The sequence below is a fragment of the Camelus bactrianus genome, chromosome 11, assembly GCF_048773025.1.
Source record: "Camelus bactrianus isolate YW-2024 breed Bactrian camel chromosome 11, ASM4877302v1, whole genome shotgun sequence".
NCBI classification, from domain to species: domain Eukaryota; kingdom Metazoa; phylum Chordata; class Mammalia; order Artiodactyla; family Camelidae; genus Camelus; species Camelus bactrianus.
The window spans coordinates 65,393,332-65,413,283 of record NC_133549.1 but is presented as its reverse complement, the minus strand read 5'-3'; the positions used below and the strand labels follow the sequence as shown (position 1 = coordinate 65,413,283).

General features: G+C 35.7%; 1 protein-coding gene and 1 pseudogene across 1 annotated transcript in view; one reads left to right on the top strand and one right to left on the bottom strand.

Annotated features, from left to right (window-relative positions):
* KIFBP (kinesin family binding protein) overlaps window positions 1–15,936 on the bottom strand; it is a 36,617-nt gene extending 20,681 nt beyond the window's left edge. Inside the window, exons 1-2 of the mRNA XM_010951672.3 lie at window positions 15,438–15,936; window positions 8,002–8,100 (exon numbers count right to left, since the gene is read on the bottom strand). Coding sequence (XP_010949974.1) covers window positions 8,002–8,100; window positions 15,438–15,863 — 525 coding nt within the window. The 5' untranslated portion in view covers window positions 15,864–15,936. The remainder of the gene's footprint in view (window positions 1–8,001; window positions 8,101–15,437) is intronic.
* On the top strand, window positions 12,669–12,799 carry LOC123615877 (U2 spliceosomal RNA; annotated as a pseudogene).
* Window positions 15,937–19,952: the final 4,016 nt, after the last annotated feature.

The following is a 19,952-nucleotide window of genomic DNA, read 5'->3' as shown; positions in this document are numbered from 1 at the left end:
TTCAAATATACTAAAAAAAAAAAAAAAAAAAAAACCATTTTGCTTTTAGAGACGTATAATTCTTTAAATATTTTAAGCCTTAATTTTTTTGTCTGGTAAAAAGCTCCTTTAACAACCTACATAAGCATGACAAATAACAAAAATGTATACATCCTTAGAATAATATTGTTCTAAATTGATCACTAATGAAAATCAACTCAAAGTTTTTATAATTATTCTAATATTTTCTTCTCAAGGGAACAAGAAAAGTATATATAGATTACCCCCTTTCAATACAGGGACATTAAAACCAGTGACTCCATTGTTTACTGCCTTGGGCAAGGTCACCCAATCTCCTGTGCTTAGATGTTTCCTCATCTATAAAATAAGGATAATAACTACCTACACCTCCTAAGTTTGTCAAGAGGATTCAATGAGTTAGTATGTGTAAATCACTTATAATCCAATCTTAGGTCTTAACCATTGCCTCTTTCTACTGCTGTTGAGGACAGTTTCGTCTGCTTTAAACTGAATTCACTAAATTCCAAATAGCAACAATGCTTTCCATTAAAAAAAATGTGATCTTACATTCTGAATGCAAACACTAAAAGCATCACCACTTGGGTTCCTAGAATTCACAGAAAGTAAAAATAACTAAGACAGGAAGGAAGGCCCAAAGTAAACACAACAGATAAGCAATTCTTCACAGACCTCAACAATTTTGAGGGCTATTTTGTACGCTTAGCCCTGCCTTGATGAGATGAATTAATCAACCTATTATTTTATGTACGTACTTCGCTAATGTTATGACTAGCAAGCTTCATATGTAACACTAACAGTCAAATCAGTCTCTCAACTAAAAAAGTATAAAGAGTTCTACTATGTTTTACGGTTCCATCTTAACACTCATTTTAAATGACGTATTATACATGTTTGGTATCTTCACATTTTAAATGAACAATTTCATATCTAAGAGTGTGAGCCTAGAATCACGTAAGGAGACAAAACATCTCAGTTTGGCTCTATGGTGCTCTGCTCCTCTTAGCACATTAGGGGGAAAGTTAAAACACCAAGGCTGCAGAGTGACGCCTTTTAAAATTCTCCAACTTGGGGAAATATTCCTCAGAAAAAAAGTGTTAAGGGCCTAGAAACACATATTCTAAATGTACATTCTAAAATTCCTTGTGGGTGTAATTAACATGTTGATTTGCTCCAATCTTTTTCCTCCAGGGGAAGCTTCTTATGGGTTGGGACCGTATTTTATTCATATTTGATTCCCTAGCATTTTGTATAGTACCTGGCACAAAGTAAAAACAATGTCTAGTGAATTAAACTGACAAAGCAAATAGGAATGTTCAGAGTATGCATTCTGCTTACAGCACATTTCTTCTAGATATGGAAGTCGTCTCTATACTACACAGTTCTTAAAGGAACACCTCCTCACAGCGAAAAAAAAAATGTGACAATGAATATATGTATGTTCATGTATAACTGAAAAATTGTGCTCTACACTGAAATTTGACACAACGTTGTAAAATAACTAACTCAGTAAAAAAAAGTTTAAAAAAATAAAAATAAAAAAATAAAGGAACACCTCACACTTGTATTTTAGACTAAGTCCAACTAGTAAGGGAGGCAGTAGAATATAGTGGTTAAAAGTATGTGTTGTGGAGTCAGATTATGTAGGTTGGAACCCTAGCTTCACCACTTACTAGTATGTGGTCCTGTGCAACTCACACAATCTCTTGTACATCTGTTTCCTCATCTATAAAATAAAGATAATAAAAATATCTACCTCTTAAGGTAGGTTATGAGGATTAAATGAGTTAAAATCTATAAATCACTTATAACAGTGCCTACAACTGCTACTATAAATGTTTAAGTAAACAAAATATCAACAAGTGGGAATACATCAAACTAAAAAACTTCTGCACAGCAAAGGAAACCATCAACAAAATGAAAAGGTAACATAACAAATGGGAGAAAATATGTGCAAATCATATATCCAATAAGGGGTTAATATCCAAAATATATAAAGAACTCAATGGCAAAAAAAAAAAAATCCAATTAAGAAATGAATAGATCTGAATAGACATTTTTTACAAAGACATACAGATGGCAACAGTCACATGAAAAACTGCTCAACATCACAAAACTGCAAATCAAGGAAACGCAAATCAAAACCACAATAGGATGTTAACTCACACCCATTAGTATGGTTATTATTAAAAAGACAAGAAATAACAAGTGTTGGCAAGGATGTAGAGAAAAAGGAACCCTGATTCACTGTTGGTTGTAATGTAAATTGGTGCAGCCACTATGGAAAACAGTATGGAAGGTCCTCAAAAAACTAAAAATAGAACTGATATGATCCAGTATATGATCCAGCAATTCCATTTCTGGATATTTATTCAAAAGAAACAAAAACACTAACTTGAAAATGTATCTGGTGTACAGCATGGATGGACCTGGAGGGCATTATGCTAAGTGAAGTATGTCATACAGAGAAAGACAAATACTGTAAGATATCACATGTGGAGTCTTCAAAAATACAACAAACTAGTGAATATAACAGAAAAGAAACAGACTCACAGATGTAGAGAAGGAACCAGCGGTTACGAGAAGGGAAGGGACAAGATGTAGGTGGACGATTAAGAGGTACAAACCATCAGGTATAAAATAAGCTATAAGGATGTATTGTACAATATGGGGAAGATAGCCAATATTTTATAATAACTATAAATGGAGCATAACCTTTAAAAATTGTGAATTACTATATAGTATACCTGTAACATAAAATATTGTACATCAACTATAATTTTAAAAATGATACTATAAAATAAATAAATAAATAAATAAATAAAATTTTTAAATGTATCTGCACGCCCATGTTCACTGCAGCATTATTTACAATAGCCAAACATGGAAACGACTTAGGGTCCATCAACAGATGAATGGATAAAGAAACTGTGAGATATATATAGATAGATATAGATATAGATATGTACAATGGAACATCATTCAGCCATTGAAAGGGATATCCTGCCATTTGTAACATGGATGGACCTTGAGGGCATTACACTAAGTGAAATAAGTCAGACAAGGAAAGGCAAATACCAGTGATCTCATATGTGGGATCTTTAAAAACAAAAACAAAAAAAACCCCACTTTATAGACACATAGAACAAATTAGACTGGTGGTTGCAGAAGCAGGGGACTGTGGGGTGATCAAAAAGGGGGAAGGTGATCAAAAGATATAAACTTCCAGTTATAAAATAAATAAGTCCTGGGGACATAATCTATAGCATAGTGACTATAGTTAATAATTCTGTATTGTAGATTTGAAAGTTGCTAAAAGAGATTAATTCTTTAAAGTCTTTATCATAAGAAAAAAATTATAAATACGTGTGATGATGATTAACTAGACGTACTGTGATGATCATTTCATAATATATACACATAGTGAATCACGTTATACACTTTAATATAATGTCATATGTTAACTACAACTCAATTTAAAAAGATTTAACATAAAAGCAATCAAATCAGCAAGAAAACACAAACTTGAGTCAATAAATGTAAAAGACACTTTCAAAAGAGAAAATACAAATGGAAATATTTTAAAATTAATCTCTTTAGTCAAAGAAATTCAAGTTAGAATGAGACCAAAGATGGTTTTTTAAGCTATATAAGGAAAAGTTGTGAAGGAGATGAGAACTCTCATCACCAGTGGAATAAGGATATATTGGTAGTCTTTTTGGAAAGCAATTTTATAATGTATGTCAAATACTTAAATGGTCATCCCTCCAAATACTGTAAGGTATCACTCATATGTGGAATCTAAAAAAAAAGCGAACTCCTGGAAGAGAGTAAAAGGGTGGCTGCCAGGGGCTGAGGTAATGGGGGAGATGGGGCAATGTTGGTTAAGGGTTCAAACTTCCAGTTATAAGATAAATAAGTTCTGGGGATCTAACGTACAATATGCTGACTGTAGTTATTAGCAATGCTGTATTGTATACTTGAAAGTTGCTAAGAAAGTAAATCTTAAATATGCTCACTGCAAAAAAAAAAAAAAATTGTGAGGCGATGAAGCTGTTAACTAACTCTATAGTGGTAATCATTAATCATTTTGCAATATATCTGTGAATCTAATTATTATGTTGTACCCCTTAAACTTAAACAGTGTTGCACGTCAATTATACCTCAAATCTAAGAATGAATGAATAAATGAATTTTGAAAATCCCTCTGGCTTATAAGATTGTGTCTCTTTACCACCTCTACCCAAAACCTACTAATGAATAACCCTTCGTAAGTACAGAATACATTTTCTTTTTTAGTATTCTGTATTTAAGCAATTTTATGAAGAAAAAGAATACATTTATTTCATTTTTTTCTTTTTTAAAATTGAAGTGTAGTTGATTTACAATGTTTCCAGTGTACAGCAAAGTGATTCAGTTATACATATATATTTATTCTTTTTCAGATTCTTTTCCATTATAGGTTATTATAAGATATTGAACATAGCTCCCTGTGAATCCATTTATTTTAATACAGTAATGATTTAACTATAATATTACCTTGGAAGGCAACATGGTAGAGTAGAAAGAACAAGAGTTTGGGATCAGATAAACCAGATTTAAATCCTGATTGTGTCACATAGCATATGTTAAATTCACAAACTCCTTACCTAAAAATGGAAATAACAGTACCTCCTTCATAAAGTTGTGGTGAGAATAAAACGTAGTCTGCTTAAGCACTCAGTAAACATTAGTTTTTTTATTAGTTACATCTTCTAAAACTAAAATGTTAGTTTTTATATATCATCCAGTTTATCTTTGCAGGGTTTTACCATGGAAAAATGTTAATATAGTTGTAATCAAAGTGTACTTTTTACATGCATCTTCCATGTATGATGATTCAAATATTTAACATTTTAATAGTTGTATCATATTCCCTTGCTAAGAGAGTACCATAGTTTATTTAACCATTCTGCAATTATTGGATATATACAGCATATATCTAGTGACTTTGCATTAAATACTTCATTATCTGATCCCCACAACAGTTCTGTATTGTTGAGATGGGAGGGTTATCCCCATCTTACAAATGAAGAATAGGTGGCACAGAAAGTTCGAATTCCCCAAAGTCAGTTAATTATAACCAAACTAGAAATTCCAGGTCTCCTATCTTCAAATTCAGTGATTTCCCGCCCCATTTAGCTCTCTCCTTTACCTAGAACTATAATTTGTCTATAGATTTTTTTAATGATATTCTAAATTCTGCCACCATTAGGTCAAAAATTTATGAAACATTAAAAATAGTTTTACTCAGAATTATTATATTGATTAATAACAAACAAGTAGAAAACCAGATAAGCAATTATATTTCTCCAACTAAACACTATCTTACATATTTGTACACTGAAACCATCCATTAAATTCACTCAAGCATTCACACAGTAGTAATACTGTTCTTTTTTTTTGGTTGATCTGGATGGTCAGGGTGGAATATTTGTTATTTCAAGATAATAGAAACTGTTATCTAGATGCTGCAATGAATACAGAAGTAAAAAATATCCTTGTCATCATGGAGCTTACATTCTAGTACTGAAGATGGGTGATAAATAAATCACTAAAATGAACAGTATTTTAGATGGTGATAAGTGTGAAGCAGAAAAATAAAGCAGGAAAAGGAGACAGGAAGTGTTGGTGGGGGCTGGTTTGCAGTAACAGATGTAGGAGTAGCCAATGAGTCCTCCACCAAAGACTCATTTGAGACATCTGAGTCAAGATCTGAAGGAAATGAGGCAGTAAGCCAGGTAGATACGTAGGGGAAGAGCAGCATTAGTAGAGGAAACAGTTAAGTGCAAAGGCCCTGAGCTGGGAGCCTCTCTGGTGTCTTTTAGGACAGCAAGAATGCCAGTGTAGCTAGAGCAGAATGAGACAGGGAGAAAGAGTAGATGAAATTAGAGAAGTAATAGTAGCCAGAGCAGATAATAAACTTGCAGGTCTTCACTGATCTTTGGAGTCTACTGAGTAAGATGGGAAAGCCAGTGAGAATTTTGAGGGAAGGTATGATATAATCTAATCTACCTTTGAAGAGGAAGGGTGGGGAGGGATAAATTAGGAGCTTGGGATTTACAGATACTACTATATATAAAAAGATAAACAACAAGGTCCTACTGGATAGCGCAGGGAACTACAGTCAATATCTCGTAATAACCTATTATGAAAAAGAATATATGTACATGTATAACTGAATCACTGTGCTATATACTAGAAACTAACCCAACACTGTAAATCAACTATACTTCAATTAAAAAAAAAAAACTACAGCAACAACCTCAGGAAGAGATGATGATGGTTTGGATGGTTTGATTCTAGACATAACTTAAAAGGGAAGCCAACAGGATTTGTTGATACATTAGAGAGTGAGGATATGAGACTCCAAGGTTTTAGGCCTCAGCAACCGAAGAAAGAAGTTGGTGTTTACAGCAAGGGCAGTAAGGAGGGGAAAATTATCAGAAGCTCAATGTTACACTGAAGTTTTAAAGATACCCACCTACTCCATAAAGAGAGCAAATGTCAAGTCAGCAGTTGGACAGACAAGTCTAGCATTAGAGAGGTATAGACTGGAGATATAATCTGGGAGTCATCAGCATAGAGAGGGTATTTAGAACATGGGAACAAATGTTGATGGAAAGAGAAGACATCCAAACACTGAACTCTGGGTACCCCATTGTTCAGAGGTTAGGGAAATATGGAAGAAGCACCAAGGACTGAGAAGAAGGAAAAACAGACAAATGGAAGCTAAATAATTATGCCAAAAAAAGACTAATTAAGTGTGCCAAATGCTACTGACAGGGCAAATAAGATGAGGACTAAGAATTTATCACTGCATACAGCAATATATAAATCACTGGTGAGCTTGATGAGACACTGATTCTTAACTCTGAGTTATTTAAATGGGTGCTACAAGTAGGCTCAAAACAAAGTTAATTAAGTCAATTTTAATTTTAGAAAACTGCTGATTTTTTAAAAAACAGACTTCATTTTTTAGAGCAGTTTTAGGTTCACAGAAAAGCTGAATGGAAGACATAGAGATGTCCTATACACCTCCTCGCCCCCAAACACATAAAGCCTCTTTCAGATTGCCAAGTTTTAGCAGGTAAAACGTAGTAAGGAAAAGAATAGTAACACAGTGGTGTTAAAAAGTTCACCTTTGTAGGACTGAGACCCTCTGGAGTAAAAGTTTTCAATCTAGCTCCCTAGAGCCCGAGAAGTTCTACGGCACCTATTCTAGACCACCACAGTGGAGAGGGAGGAAGCTATCTCTAGTCGATTGGGCTCAGGGTTCTTCTGACCTGCTTAACCAGAGCTGCTCCATCAGTTTTTACATATTGCATTTCAGAAGGGATTCACGGCTTTAAAAAGTCATTGAAAACCACTGCTCTGAAGTAGTGGTTCTCAAAGTGCAGTACCCAGGCCAGCAGCAGCAGCATCACCTGCTTCCTTGTAAAAAATGCAAATTCTCAGATCCCACCCAGACCTACTGAATCAGAGATAGGAGTGAGCACTACGTCTTAACAAGCCCTCCAGGTGATTCTGATGCACGCTGAAATTTGAGAACCACTGCCTCAGAGATTTCAGATATTTTGCTTAAGTAGTTGTTTGCTTTCCTTTAAGCACTGCTATTCTCAGTGGAAATCAAAATATAATTTTTAAATTATAAATGAAAATATGCATGTATCAGTATCTTAGGATAATATTAGAATAATATTTCCTATACAGTTATATTTGAATTAAGATTGCCATTAGACCATTCCAAAGGTTATTTTTAAGAACCCTAAAGCCTGTAATATAAAACAATTTCAGCTATCAGGTGACTACCTAGACAGCACTATAGCATGGTCCCAAAGTATAATGAAAAGACACATTCTAATATTATAAGTGAAAAATTCTTTACATCAATTCTTGACTCGTTTTAATCAAAAATTAAAATTTATCTGACATGCAACATACCTCTTTCATATACTGATTATATAGTGCTTCTGATGATTCTAGATAAGCTTGCGCAGTTTCAATTTCTTCTCTTTCAGACCACAAGATACCCAGATTATTCTGAAAAATAAAGAAAAGAGAAATACATAAAATTTTCAATTAAAGCAATTTTCAGTTTCAAAGTCAACAGTTACCTATCAAATAGTACTCGGGTCCAATTAACAATGAATTAATTATTCATAATACTATTGTCCTTATGCCATGGTAGGTAGCCACGAAGATGGATTCCCCAGTAATTCCTGCCTCCTGATGTTCATGCCCTTGTATAATCTCTTCCCCTTAAATCTGGGCTGGATTTAGTGACTTGCTTCTAAAAAGCAGAATATGGCAAAAGTGATAGAAGGTCTTTTCCAAGATCAGGTTACAAAACACAGTGGTTCCGTTTCGGGTGTTCCCTCTCGCTTGTTCTCTCTGAGGAAAGCCAAATGCCATGTTCTGAGCCACCCTATGGATAGACTCACGTGGCAAGGAACTAAAGGAAGGTCAACAGCCAGCAAGGAATCCAGGTCCTCAGATCAACAGCCTATAAGGAATGGAATCCTGTCAACAATCACGTGAGTGAGCTTGGAAGCAGATCCTCCTCCAGTTAAGCCTTCAAGTGCAGCCCCCGCAGACCAACAATCTGACTAGACCTTGAGCCAGAGGCAACTAGCTAAGCCATGCCTAGATTCCTGATATAATAAATTTGTTGTTTCAAGCTGCTAAATTTGAGGGTACAACATTACACAGCAATAGATAACGACTAGACATAGAGACAAAGATGAGCTACAAACATAATGCTTTCAAAACATCTATAATATCCTCCAGAGATCTCTTTGAAAAAGGAAACATTCTCAACAGGCTCAAGCCTGAAGGGAGATAAGTGCTCCAATTCCAACAATTCAGATCATATGGTATGAAAAATCTGAAGATGCTATATGGCTTTCTTCATCATAAATCAGATTCCTAATGTTTACCATTTCAAACAAGGCATTTGTTTATATTTTCCTGAGTTCTTAAAAATATAGCCTTATAATTATATCCAATCAATAAAATAATTTTTCATTTGTAGTGTCTTTTCTGGTACTGATCACATCCTTTTGATTTCCATAGCACCAATTTCCTGCTGCTATCATGAAAGCACTAAGGAGAAGCTGCTTAGATTTAGGGTTATACCCTTAATAACATTTTAAAAACTAAGCCAGTTTTCCCCCTGCCACATGATTCTCTTTATCAGGCTCTGTACAGGGCAAATCAGGCCTACTGAGATGGTCAGAATTCAAGACTATCTCCCCTTCAGACAATGCGGTTAGTCGGCATCCCAACCCTTGTGATAGTCTTTCAGGCACAGGGATACTTCTGAGGCTGGGCTTCTACCATCTTTTGCTTACTTCCCTAGGGAAGGGAACAGGATAAGGAAACAAGAGTTTTTAAAGCAAATTCTTAACTGGAGCCCAAGGATCCACAAATTATCCACGATGAGTCTTTGAACATGGATGAGAAAACATTACAAATTTATTTTCACTATATCCTAAAATTTAGCATTTCTTTCAATTATGAATGCAGGAAACAAAATGCAGCAAATCACAGCACCTAGGATTCTGTGGCCTATAGAAGTGAAAAATCTTCATATTACAGCTAGCAGATATCTCAAAATATCATTTACATTCATTAGTACTTTAAAATTATGGAGGACATTAGACGTATCATTAGATGTTATTTAATGTGTTAGGAAGCATCTGTATTACTATGAAGTTACTAGTGATATCGCACTCATTTGTTTTAAAAAATATTTTGATAACTCCTATATTATTGGTTTCTTTTGTAACCCTTTATATTTTATTTTATACATTTGAAGATCACTGTTCGATGAAACATAGGCTTCATAAGACTGCAAAAGGGGCACATGGCACAAAAAAATCTTTAGAAACCCTATAGTTTAAAGGTGGCATGATCACTGCCCCGGAGCACAGACCTCTGGTCTGGCTTCACATAATGTATCTATTCTATAACTTGTATCTATTCTATAACTTTTTTTTAAAGTGGCTTGAACAGTCCTCAGTGTCTGGGACTGCAAGTCATAGTGATAAATTAGTGAGACTCTAAACTAGGCAGTTCTCTCCTCTATATTACTTACGCAGTCCTTTGCAGCATCTTGGGGAAGCTTAAAGGGCTCTACCCCACTAATAATTTACTGATTATTCTGCCCACCCAGCCTCAGAGAATGTAATCTCCCTTAATATTAATTTCTTGAATTTAGAAATGGATCCACAAGTCACCTTTTCTCACTCCCTAGGTCAACTAACTTTTCTTCTGACAATCTGTTGTTGAGATACTCCATTTGGCCATGACACCAGTACACTGCACCTAGCCTAGACAGACTAGAGATTCACCTAGTACTAGGAACTAGTTCACCACATTTGTTCTATTTTGATGGGATGGTGAAGCATTTAGCCTCCTAGATCGAGGGTAGGCTGTGACACAGAAAGCAACAACTCTGGTGTATGACAACTCTTAAACCAGGTAGAGACCCTGGACTATGTCTAGAAATGACAAAGGTTTTTCTTTTGAACCATAACCTACTGAGGTCCTAAAGTGCAAGAGATCTAGAATGGATTTGATTTTTCAAAATTAATAGTATTAATGTTTCTTTCAGTGTTTACTCTATAGAGACAACTGCTACTGACATTCTACATGAATATAAACTCTAAAATGCACCAGAAAGTGTATCATTCACAGACTATCATCATGTTCTTGCCCTTGGGATATCAGAATAGGTAGGGGAAAAAAATTAAATATAAAACAGTAACAGCTAAAAAAGTACTACTGGTGAACTCTACCAAACATGAAAGGAAAAAATAATACCAACTCTACACAAATTCATCCATAAAAGCAAAGAGGAAAGAACACTTCCCATCTCATACTAAACCAAAAACATAACAATAAAAAAAAAACTACAGACTGGTATCTTTCATGAACAAAGATATAAACAATATTAACAAAATTTTAGCATATTCATCCCAACAATATATAGAAAGTAATATATTACCCAAGTCTGGCTTGGTAAAAACTCCAGTGGGGTTTATCACAGGAAAGAAAGGTTGGTTTAATATTGGAAAATCAATTAATGTAATTCACCACATTAACAGACAACAAAAGGAGAAACAAAAACAAAAACATGATCATCTCAGACGCAGCAATGAAATAATGATACTGAGTAAAAGAAGTCAGACCAAAAGAAGAGTATACACCACATGATTCCATTACAAAATTCTAAAAAATACTGGGGAAGAGGGCAAGGAGAAGGGAGAGAGAATAAAGGAGGGAGGGAGGGACTACAAAGTGCAAGGAAACTTTTAATGGTGATGGATATGTTCATTACCTTGACTGCAGTGACAGTTTCATGGGAATACAGAGATGTCAAAATTCATCAAATTGTATACTTTAGATATGGGCAGTTCATCGTATGTCAACTGCATCTCAATAAATCTATAACACACACAGAAGGTACTCCTCATACATATATATCCTGGCAGAGGGGAGAATATTCTACTAACCTATTAGGAAATTTTACTTAAGTGAAGCAGTTAAATTTCACTCAGAATAATGCAAGTGTATAATTCTGATAGCAAAAATTAGATGGAAACCAGAAAAAAAAACCATTCTTAAGGCCTCCAGAACTTGGGATAGAAGGGGACGGTCTCTCTTGATAATCTAATGTGGGTCCATGTCCTATATATTTAGTTTCCAGGTACCAGATTGAGACAAAGCATTCAGCGTATCATAAATTCCCATGAACTGATACTTTCAAGTTTTTTCTCACACACACACCCACACACACACGTAGTCTTTTACCAAAATGGAATGACTCTACATAATTCCAAACATCCCTCTCCTCTTAATATTCATATTTTGGTTAACAAATATAAATCATTATTTCTAATGGCTGCATATTGTTCTTCTGTATGGATGTACTAGTATTTATTTAACTAAATATCTACTCACTAATGTTTATTTTCCTTTTTTTAAATTAACAGTGCTGTGATAAACACCCATGTTAACATACCTTTGCAGCCTGACTTAGTATTATTTTAGAATCCTGATGTGGAATTTTTTAACTCAAAATCTTGACTCAAGAGTTTTGATACCTACTGATCTCCAGTTTATATTTCCACTAGCAACAATGCTAATGCCAGTATCTATCTCCTCATAATTTCCCCAGCAATGAGTGTAATCAATATCTTTAATAATCTCTGCCAATCTGATACAATTTTTGTCTCATTCTTTCAGTTTCCTTTATTATTAGTCATATCATATACAGCAAATATTCAATGTAATAAAATGCTATAGAGTGGTAATGTCATTGGAATAAACAGACCAACGAACAGTAGAGTTCAGAAACAGACTAGCACAAACAGAATCTAATTAAATATCGCTGTACCTCGTAGGCTAGTTTTAGTGCATTACTTTTCATACTTTTATACCTACTTTTCATCATTCTTTCAGATAAACATATTCATTCTGCCAACTAAGAAAAAAGATTCAGTAGAAACCACATCAAACCTATAAATGAGTATCAGGGAAATGGTATGTTTAATTTTGCCACCTAGGAACATGGTATATCACTCCTTTCAAGATAATCCATTCTAATCGCTTCTCGGCCTTTTGGCTAAGATCAAGTGTAAGATTATCAGTTCTACCACCCCTAATACTGCTCTTTGTGATACAATTTCCAAAATTAGTATTTTAAACAAGTTATTGCTTATATATAGGAATATTATTGATATTATTTATTTACCTTATATTTTCCTGCTTTATAAAATTGATAGTTCTAAGAGTTTCATAGCTGATGACTTGAGGTTTTTTAGGTCTACAAGGATCACATATAAAAATGATGATTTTTATTTTTAAAGACTGATCATTCTTATTTGCTTTATATATTATTACAATGGCCACAACTTTTAATCAAGGTTTTGTTCCTGGTTTTAGTAAGATCAGCTCTAATAATTCTCCATTCAGAAGAGGCTGGCTTCAGAAAACTGTATTTCATTTAAGATGTCACAATTTGTAAGACACAATTATTTCATGTATCAATGAGAAAACACTGCCAAATAAATTATGACACAAAAATCAATTATAAGATGCATCCTGATTTCATAGATATTAATATATTTAAGAACAAGCATATTAAAATCAATAAAATACAGTAAATACTGGAGATCCTATATTACATTAAGGAAGGTTTCTAATTCTATTTTTGAGATATTGAAGTAATTTTTTAAATGTTCATTAAGATCTTAGGCAACCAAACAATTAAAGAAAATTTCAAATAACTGAGATATTGTTTGAATTCAACATTTTACAGATTTCATTAGATCATTCATCCACTCAACAAATATTTAGAATGGCCTATAATGTGCCAAGAACAAAAGTTAAAATTAGTGAGCAAAAAGAAAAGCAAAAAGAGAGCAAAAAGCTCTTATTATAGAGCTTTTTATTTAATTGGGCCATGATAACAGAATATGACCTATACAATTTCCCTTTTAATTTTGAGGCTTTTCTTTAAGATCTACTTATTATATGATCAATTGTGGTAAATGTTTCCTGGATCACATATACTAGGAACTGGAACTACTGAATTTAAGGGTTGTGAGCTTACTTAAGCAAAGTACCTGACACAAGAAGTTCATACATATTTATATTTTGAAGTGTTATGTTCCTGAAGAGAATGTCAGATTTATTTCTTAACAAGTCAAGCACCATATAAATGGGAAACAATAAGTATTATAAGGATTCAAAGGTAGGAGGAAGAAACCCGTTTCGAACAAAATGATCCAAAGAAAGTTACTAAAAGCGAAAATAAATAAGTGGGGCCTAATTAAACTTGAAAGCTTTTGCACAGCAAAGGAAATCATAAGCAAAACAAAACGACAACCTACGGAATGGGAGAAAATATTTGCAAAAGATGATACTGACAAAGGCTTGATCTCCAGAATATATAAACAGCTCATACAACTTAATAAGAAAAAAACAACCCAATCCAAAAATAGGCAGAAGACCTAACAAGCAATTCTTCAATGAAGACATATGAATGACCAATAGGCATGTAAAAAAATGCTCAATATCACTAAGTATCAAAGAAATGCAAATCGAAACTACCATAAGGTATCACCTCACACCAGTCAGAATGGCCACCATTCAGAAGTCCACAAATGATAAATGCTAGAGAGGGTGTTGAGAAAAGGAAACCTTCCTACACTGTTGGTGGGAATGCAGTTTGGTGCAGCCATTGTAGAAAACAGTATGGAGATTCCTCAAAAGACTAAAAACAGACTTATCATATGACCCAGCAATCCCACTCCAGGGCATATATCCAGAAGGAACCCTAATTCAAAAAGACATCTGCACCCCAATGTTCATAGCAGCACTATTTACAATAGCCAAGACATGGAAACAATCTTTGTCCATTGACAGATGACTGGATAAAGAAGCTGTGGTATATTTACACAATGGAATACTATTCAGTAATAAAAAAATGACAACATAATGCCATTTGCTGCAACATGGATGTCCCTGGAGAATGTCATTCTAAGTGAAGTAAGCCAGAAAAAGAAAGAAAGATACCATATGATATCATTCATATGTGGAATCTTGAAAAAAAATAAATAAATAAAACAGAAACAGACTCACAGATACAGAAATACAAACTTGTGGTTGCCAGAGAGGAGCGAGGTAGGGACAGACTGGGAGTTCGAGATTTGTAGATACTGACAGGTATATATAGAACAGATAAACAAGTTTATACTGTATAGCTCACGGTGAAAAAGAGTATGAAAACGAATATATATATTCACGTCATGACTGAAAAACTGTACTCTACACCATAAATTGACACAACACTGTAAACTGAATATAAATTTTTTTTAAAAAGTTACTAAAAGTATGAGGTGCGTCTTCAGATGGGTTTTGAAGAATGAGTAGGAATTCCCTGGGGAGCAAAACGAATGAACATGGCAAGAACAGAACTGAAGATTTTAGATACTTTGTTTTAAATTAAGAATCTACTCCGGACATTCTTTATAATTTCCTTGAGGCCTTAAATTAAGATGTAAATTACTTTGGATTTTTCTTAATGGAATGGACAGGATTTGGATGAGTGGAGAATTGGAAAGGGCACTTACAATGTAGGAGGTTCTGGATAAACAAATGCGTTGACACGACTAAGCAAAGCAGCAACTGATGTTGGCGGAGTGGGTGATAAGGGTGGAGAGGGAGTTTGGAAGCCGCTTATCGCGTAGTTTCGAAAACGTGGGGACAAATTGTGCCTTACTACGTTTGCCTTTGGTGTTGGCAAGAGTTGGTGCCCCTCTCCACCCCCTGGCCTCCGGTGAACAGCAGAAGGCCGGGCTTGCTCTCACCTGCGCTTGGATGTAGAGGGAGACGCAATCTTGCGACAGTCGGTACTTGCGCAGTAGCCTCAGGCATTTCACCAGATGCTCCTCCCCCGCCGACAGCTCCTCCGTGTCGATGTGGTTCACTCCGAGGTGGAACTCAATAACCGCCCGCCTCACCGCCCTCTGGGCAATAGGCCCCTCGGCCTCCACCAGTTCAGCCGGCAGCCCCAGGGTGTGGTCCCCCGCGCCCAAGCTGTCTTCGGCCTGAGGCCGCTCCTCCTCGTCCTCGGGCGCGGGGCCCAGCAGCGCCTTGACCTCTTCCAGCAGCGCCCGGGCGCCGTATTTGGACTTGTACGGTTCCTTCTCCGGGTTTTTATGCAGTTCTACCCGCGACAGGGCCAGAGCGGCCTGGAATTTCTCACGAATCTCGACACATGGAGCATCCGCCATGGCGGCCTCTCCAGCCTCGGTCTCAATGTTTGCAGTCGGGACTCCCGCCTTCCTTCTGCTTTGCGACACTTCACTTACGGCTTCCGACAGGCCTGCGCACTGCAGAACGGTACCCAATGACGTCTGTCAGGAGAGCCGCAATATGCTTGGCAGTGGCCAATGGGAAGGCGTAGTGGTCACCACAGCAACCGTTGTCATGGAATCAAAGCCGTCAATGATGGTAGCCCCACCTCCAGCCCCGCCCTTTGCGGTGATAAGTTCATCTTGTGCTTGACCCGGTGAAGTTAATACATAAAAATTACCGGTTGCCTTTTAACAGAACACTTGGAAATATTGTTTAAAAACAAAGCCAGCTAACTCTCATTAATTGATACAAGCAGAAAAGCAGAAACCTTTTGACATTAGTATATAACCCAGCCTATCACCAGATAAAAACATAACAAGTATCCGTGGGGTTTTTGTTTATTTTGGTTTGGTTTTTTTGCGGGGCGCTTAGGGGGAAGTAATTAGGTTTATTTATTTATTTATTTATTATTTTGCTGGAGGTACTGGGGATTGAACCCAGGACCTCATGCATGCCAAGCACACAATCTACCACTGAGCCATACCTTCCCCCCTGTCTTATTATTAATATATAGCCTGTAGGAATGTAAAAAGCACTCAGTGATCGACAAATACCTTTTCTTCAACCCTGAAATAGAGGTTGCAGGGATATGAACACCTTCCCAAAGTAATACAGGAGTTAAGTCCCTGAAGCTGTGACTATATACCTCAAGCAAAGCTTTTTCCATTACATAATCTTCGTTAATTATCAAGTCAAATACGAGGGGGTGGCGGACGGGCCTGAGGTTTTACTACTAAGAGCTAGGTATATAAAGTGCTTTGAGATACACAAAGGAGCACTGATTTTGGAAGCTCACCGACACAAAGTTTGAATCTCAGATCTGCTTCAAATTGATTAGCTTCTCATTTTCTAAGCTTCAGATTTCTCAAGTAGAGCATAAGGGATAATACAACTTATCTACAGAATTATTCTAAGGAGTAAAAGAAAACATCTGTCCTTTACATATTGGTGCTCTTCAGGATTCCTGCCTAAATCCTTCAGGATTTGTCCTGGGGAGATCTTATCCATTTCCAGGGATTCCCTTACATGGGCTGCTCACTTCTAAACTTGGTCTCCAAGCCAAATGGCTCTCTGGAGCTTCAGACTTTAATGTACATCTGTCATCTGAAACAACCATTCCCAAATGTTCCACTGAATCCTGGTATCAGTATCTTCAAATTGGAACTCAACTTCCTCTTCATATGCTCCTTCCCTCCCACACCACATTTGCTCTTATGTTCTGCGTCTCAGTGAGTGACACCACTATACACCAAGCCAATGACTTCTTGAACTCACTCTCCTTTCTTCTCTCATCCTTAAATGTAAAACCAAGTCCTATCCACCTCCTAAAGCACTCTTAACATTGGTCTCCTTTTCATCTCCAGTAGTTAAGACCATCACCTTTGAATTAATTTTAATAAGAATTCTTGCTGCCAGTCTGGCTTCCTACCAGTGCATTTTCCACAACACTTCAAATAACTCGTTCATTCATTCAATAAATATTTAAAGTGTCTGTTAATTTGCCAGGCACTGTTCTAGGCTCTGGGAATTCAGCAATTAAAAACTGTTCTGCCCTAGTATAAGGAAAGACATTAAATAAATAAACTATATATACTGTCAGATAATGTTATGGGAGCAAAACAAAGGAGATAAGGAGTGTTAGCAGGTGTGGCAAGGTTGCTATTTTTAAACAGGGGGGTCAGGAAAGGCTTTTCTGAGAAGTCACCATTTGGGTAAAGATCTGAAGGTAAGGGACTGAGACGTGAAGATTAGGGGACGTATATCCCAGATAAACCGTATATCCCAGACAGATACAAAGACTTTGACACAGGAATGTGTCTGGTGTGTTCAAGGAAAAGGAACAAGATCTCTTGGCTAGAGTAGAGAGAATGGACAGAATAGTAGGAGATGAAGTCAGAGAAGTCATGTGGACCTGACTATGCAGGATTTGTAAGGCCACTGTAGGGACTTTGGATATTCTGTGGGAGATAGAAGCCATTGGAATGCTTTGAAGTAGTGACAAGATCTAGTTTACAGGATTTATTCAGAGAACAAATTGAAGTGGGAAAAGCAGGGAGACTGGTAAGGAAACTACTATAATAATCACAGTAGGTGTTTAGTATATATCTATGAATAGAAAAGTGATTGGCACATGGTTAATAATGGTAGTTCATTACTAGATAACATTTTATATATTAAAATCATCTAATCCTCAGAACAACTCTGTGAGATACTATTGCTATTCCCATTCTGCAGATTAGGAATTGAGGTTCAGAGAGATTATTTACCAAAGGTCACGTATAATAGATAAGTAGGCAGTTTTGCTCCAGAGCCCACACTTTTAATCATTATGCAGTACTATCTCGTAGTAGGAGCTCAGTAAACAAACCACCATGACACATGGGGCTGACCTCTAAAGATCTATCTGGAAGAACCCAGATGACAACTAAAATAGAGATTTTTGATAAATTCTTAGACAGACACACCTGGGAAACATAAAGACATGGGACTAGGAAATTTGAGATGGAAAGTTCTGGCAGCCAACCAGGGAACAGTCCCTGCAGAATGAGTGGCATAGGGTACAGGTCACCATAACACAGTGACCTGAGATCTAGCTCACAGAAGGTAACAATTGGAAGAGACAGGAAAGCATAAGGCATGCTGTGGTAAAGGGAGTTAACTCATATAGTCAGAGCACAGCTAATGTCTATTAATTATGTTCACTCCAGTAAAGAGACCACCCTACATCTTCAATCATTTGTCAAAGTAAAAAATATTTTTTAGTTATAGGGTATACAGTAACTATTTGGGTCCTATGAAAATATAGTACCTGTTCTTAAAAAGCTTACATTCATGTGCCACTTTAACATGAGTGAAGAAAATCTATTTGTTAGAATGCAGTGGCAGCTGACCTAATTACTCTGTCCATCAAACCACTCAGGCTAGTTTGTACTAGTAGAGTTGTTTCTATTTTTATTAATTTTATTTTTTTTAATACAGATTATCAGTAAGGGGGCCTTTTCAACCCCATTTGTTCTACTTCTCTATATTTCCCACTTTAATTTGCTTCATAACTTAAACCAGGTCTATTCTAGTCTTAGGTATTATTTCTCAATTTTGTGTTGATGGGCATGTTTTTAAGAACTGGAGAGGTAATTTTTTGGAATGAACTGACTTCCTCCATTCCCCTTTTCCTTTTTGACATCAGTTTTATTTACTACTTGACAAATGAAGAAGTAAATACCACTACAATGATTATGATTTAGAAGTAACTTTCTCCTGCTGCTCTAATTTGATAAATGGTTACTATACGACATTTTCTGACAAGGTATTCAGTTTTGGGTATCTGTTACTTTGGCACTACTCTTGTTCGCTTCTTTTTATTTTTGCCAGTGTACTATACCTCACTCCTATTTGAAAAGACAAATCTAATTGAAAAAAAAAGTCATAGAAACAATATGTAAAATGATTTGTTTTATGATGTATCTTCCATGTCCAGTTTGGTTAGCTTGTTATGCAATATAAGTGAAATATCAGGTTTTCACTCCTGTGCCCTTTTTATCATTAAAATTAACACAAAAAGTGGAAAGAAAAAAAAAAAAAAGACCACACTAAGAGCATGAATTTATCTTTTACATCAGGGAGCCAACTTAATGGAAAGTTCATTAATAAGACTAGGGTGACTGTGTGATCTTAAAGTGCCAGAAAATGCAATTGAACAAAAGAACAAACAAAAAGTATATAATGATTGGGATGGAGCTGGGGAAATTATTTACAGATAATATGATTGTTCTCCTGAAAAAGCAGAGTGAAAACTGAACACAAAAAAGTACAGCCAGTCACAAATATACAAAAATTAACAACTTTTTATTGGAGGAAAGATGCAATGGAGAAAAAGTTCACTTTCATAATAGCAACAACATCAACAAAAGTCAAGCATAAACTCAAGTTATTTTAAAAAGTTATTTATTAACTTATTAAATAAC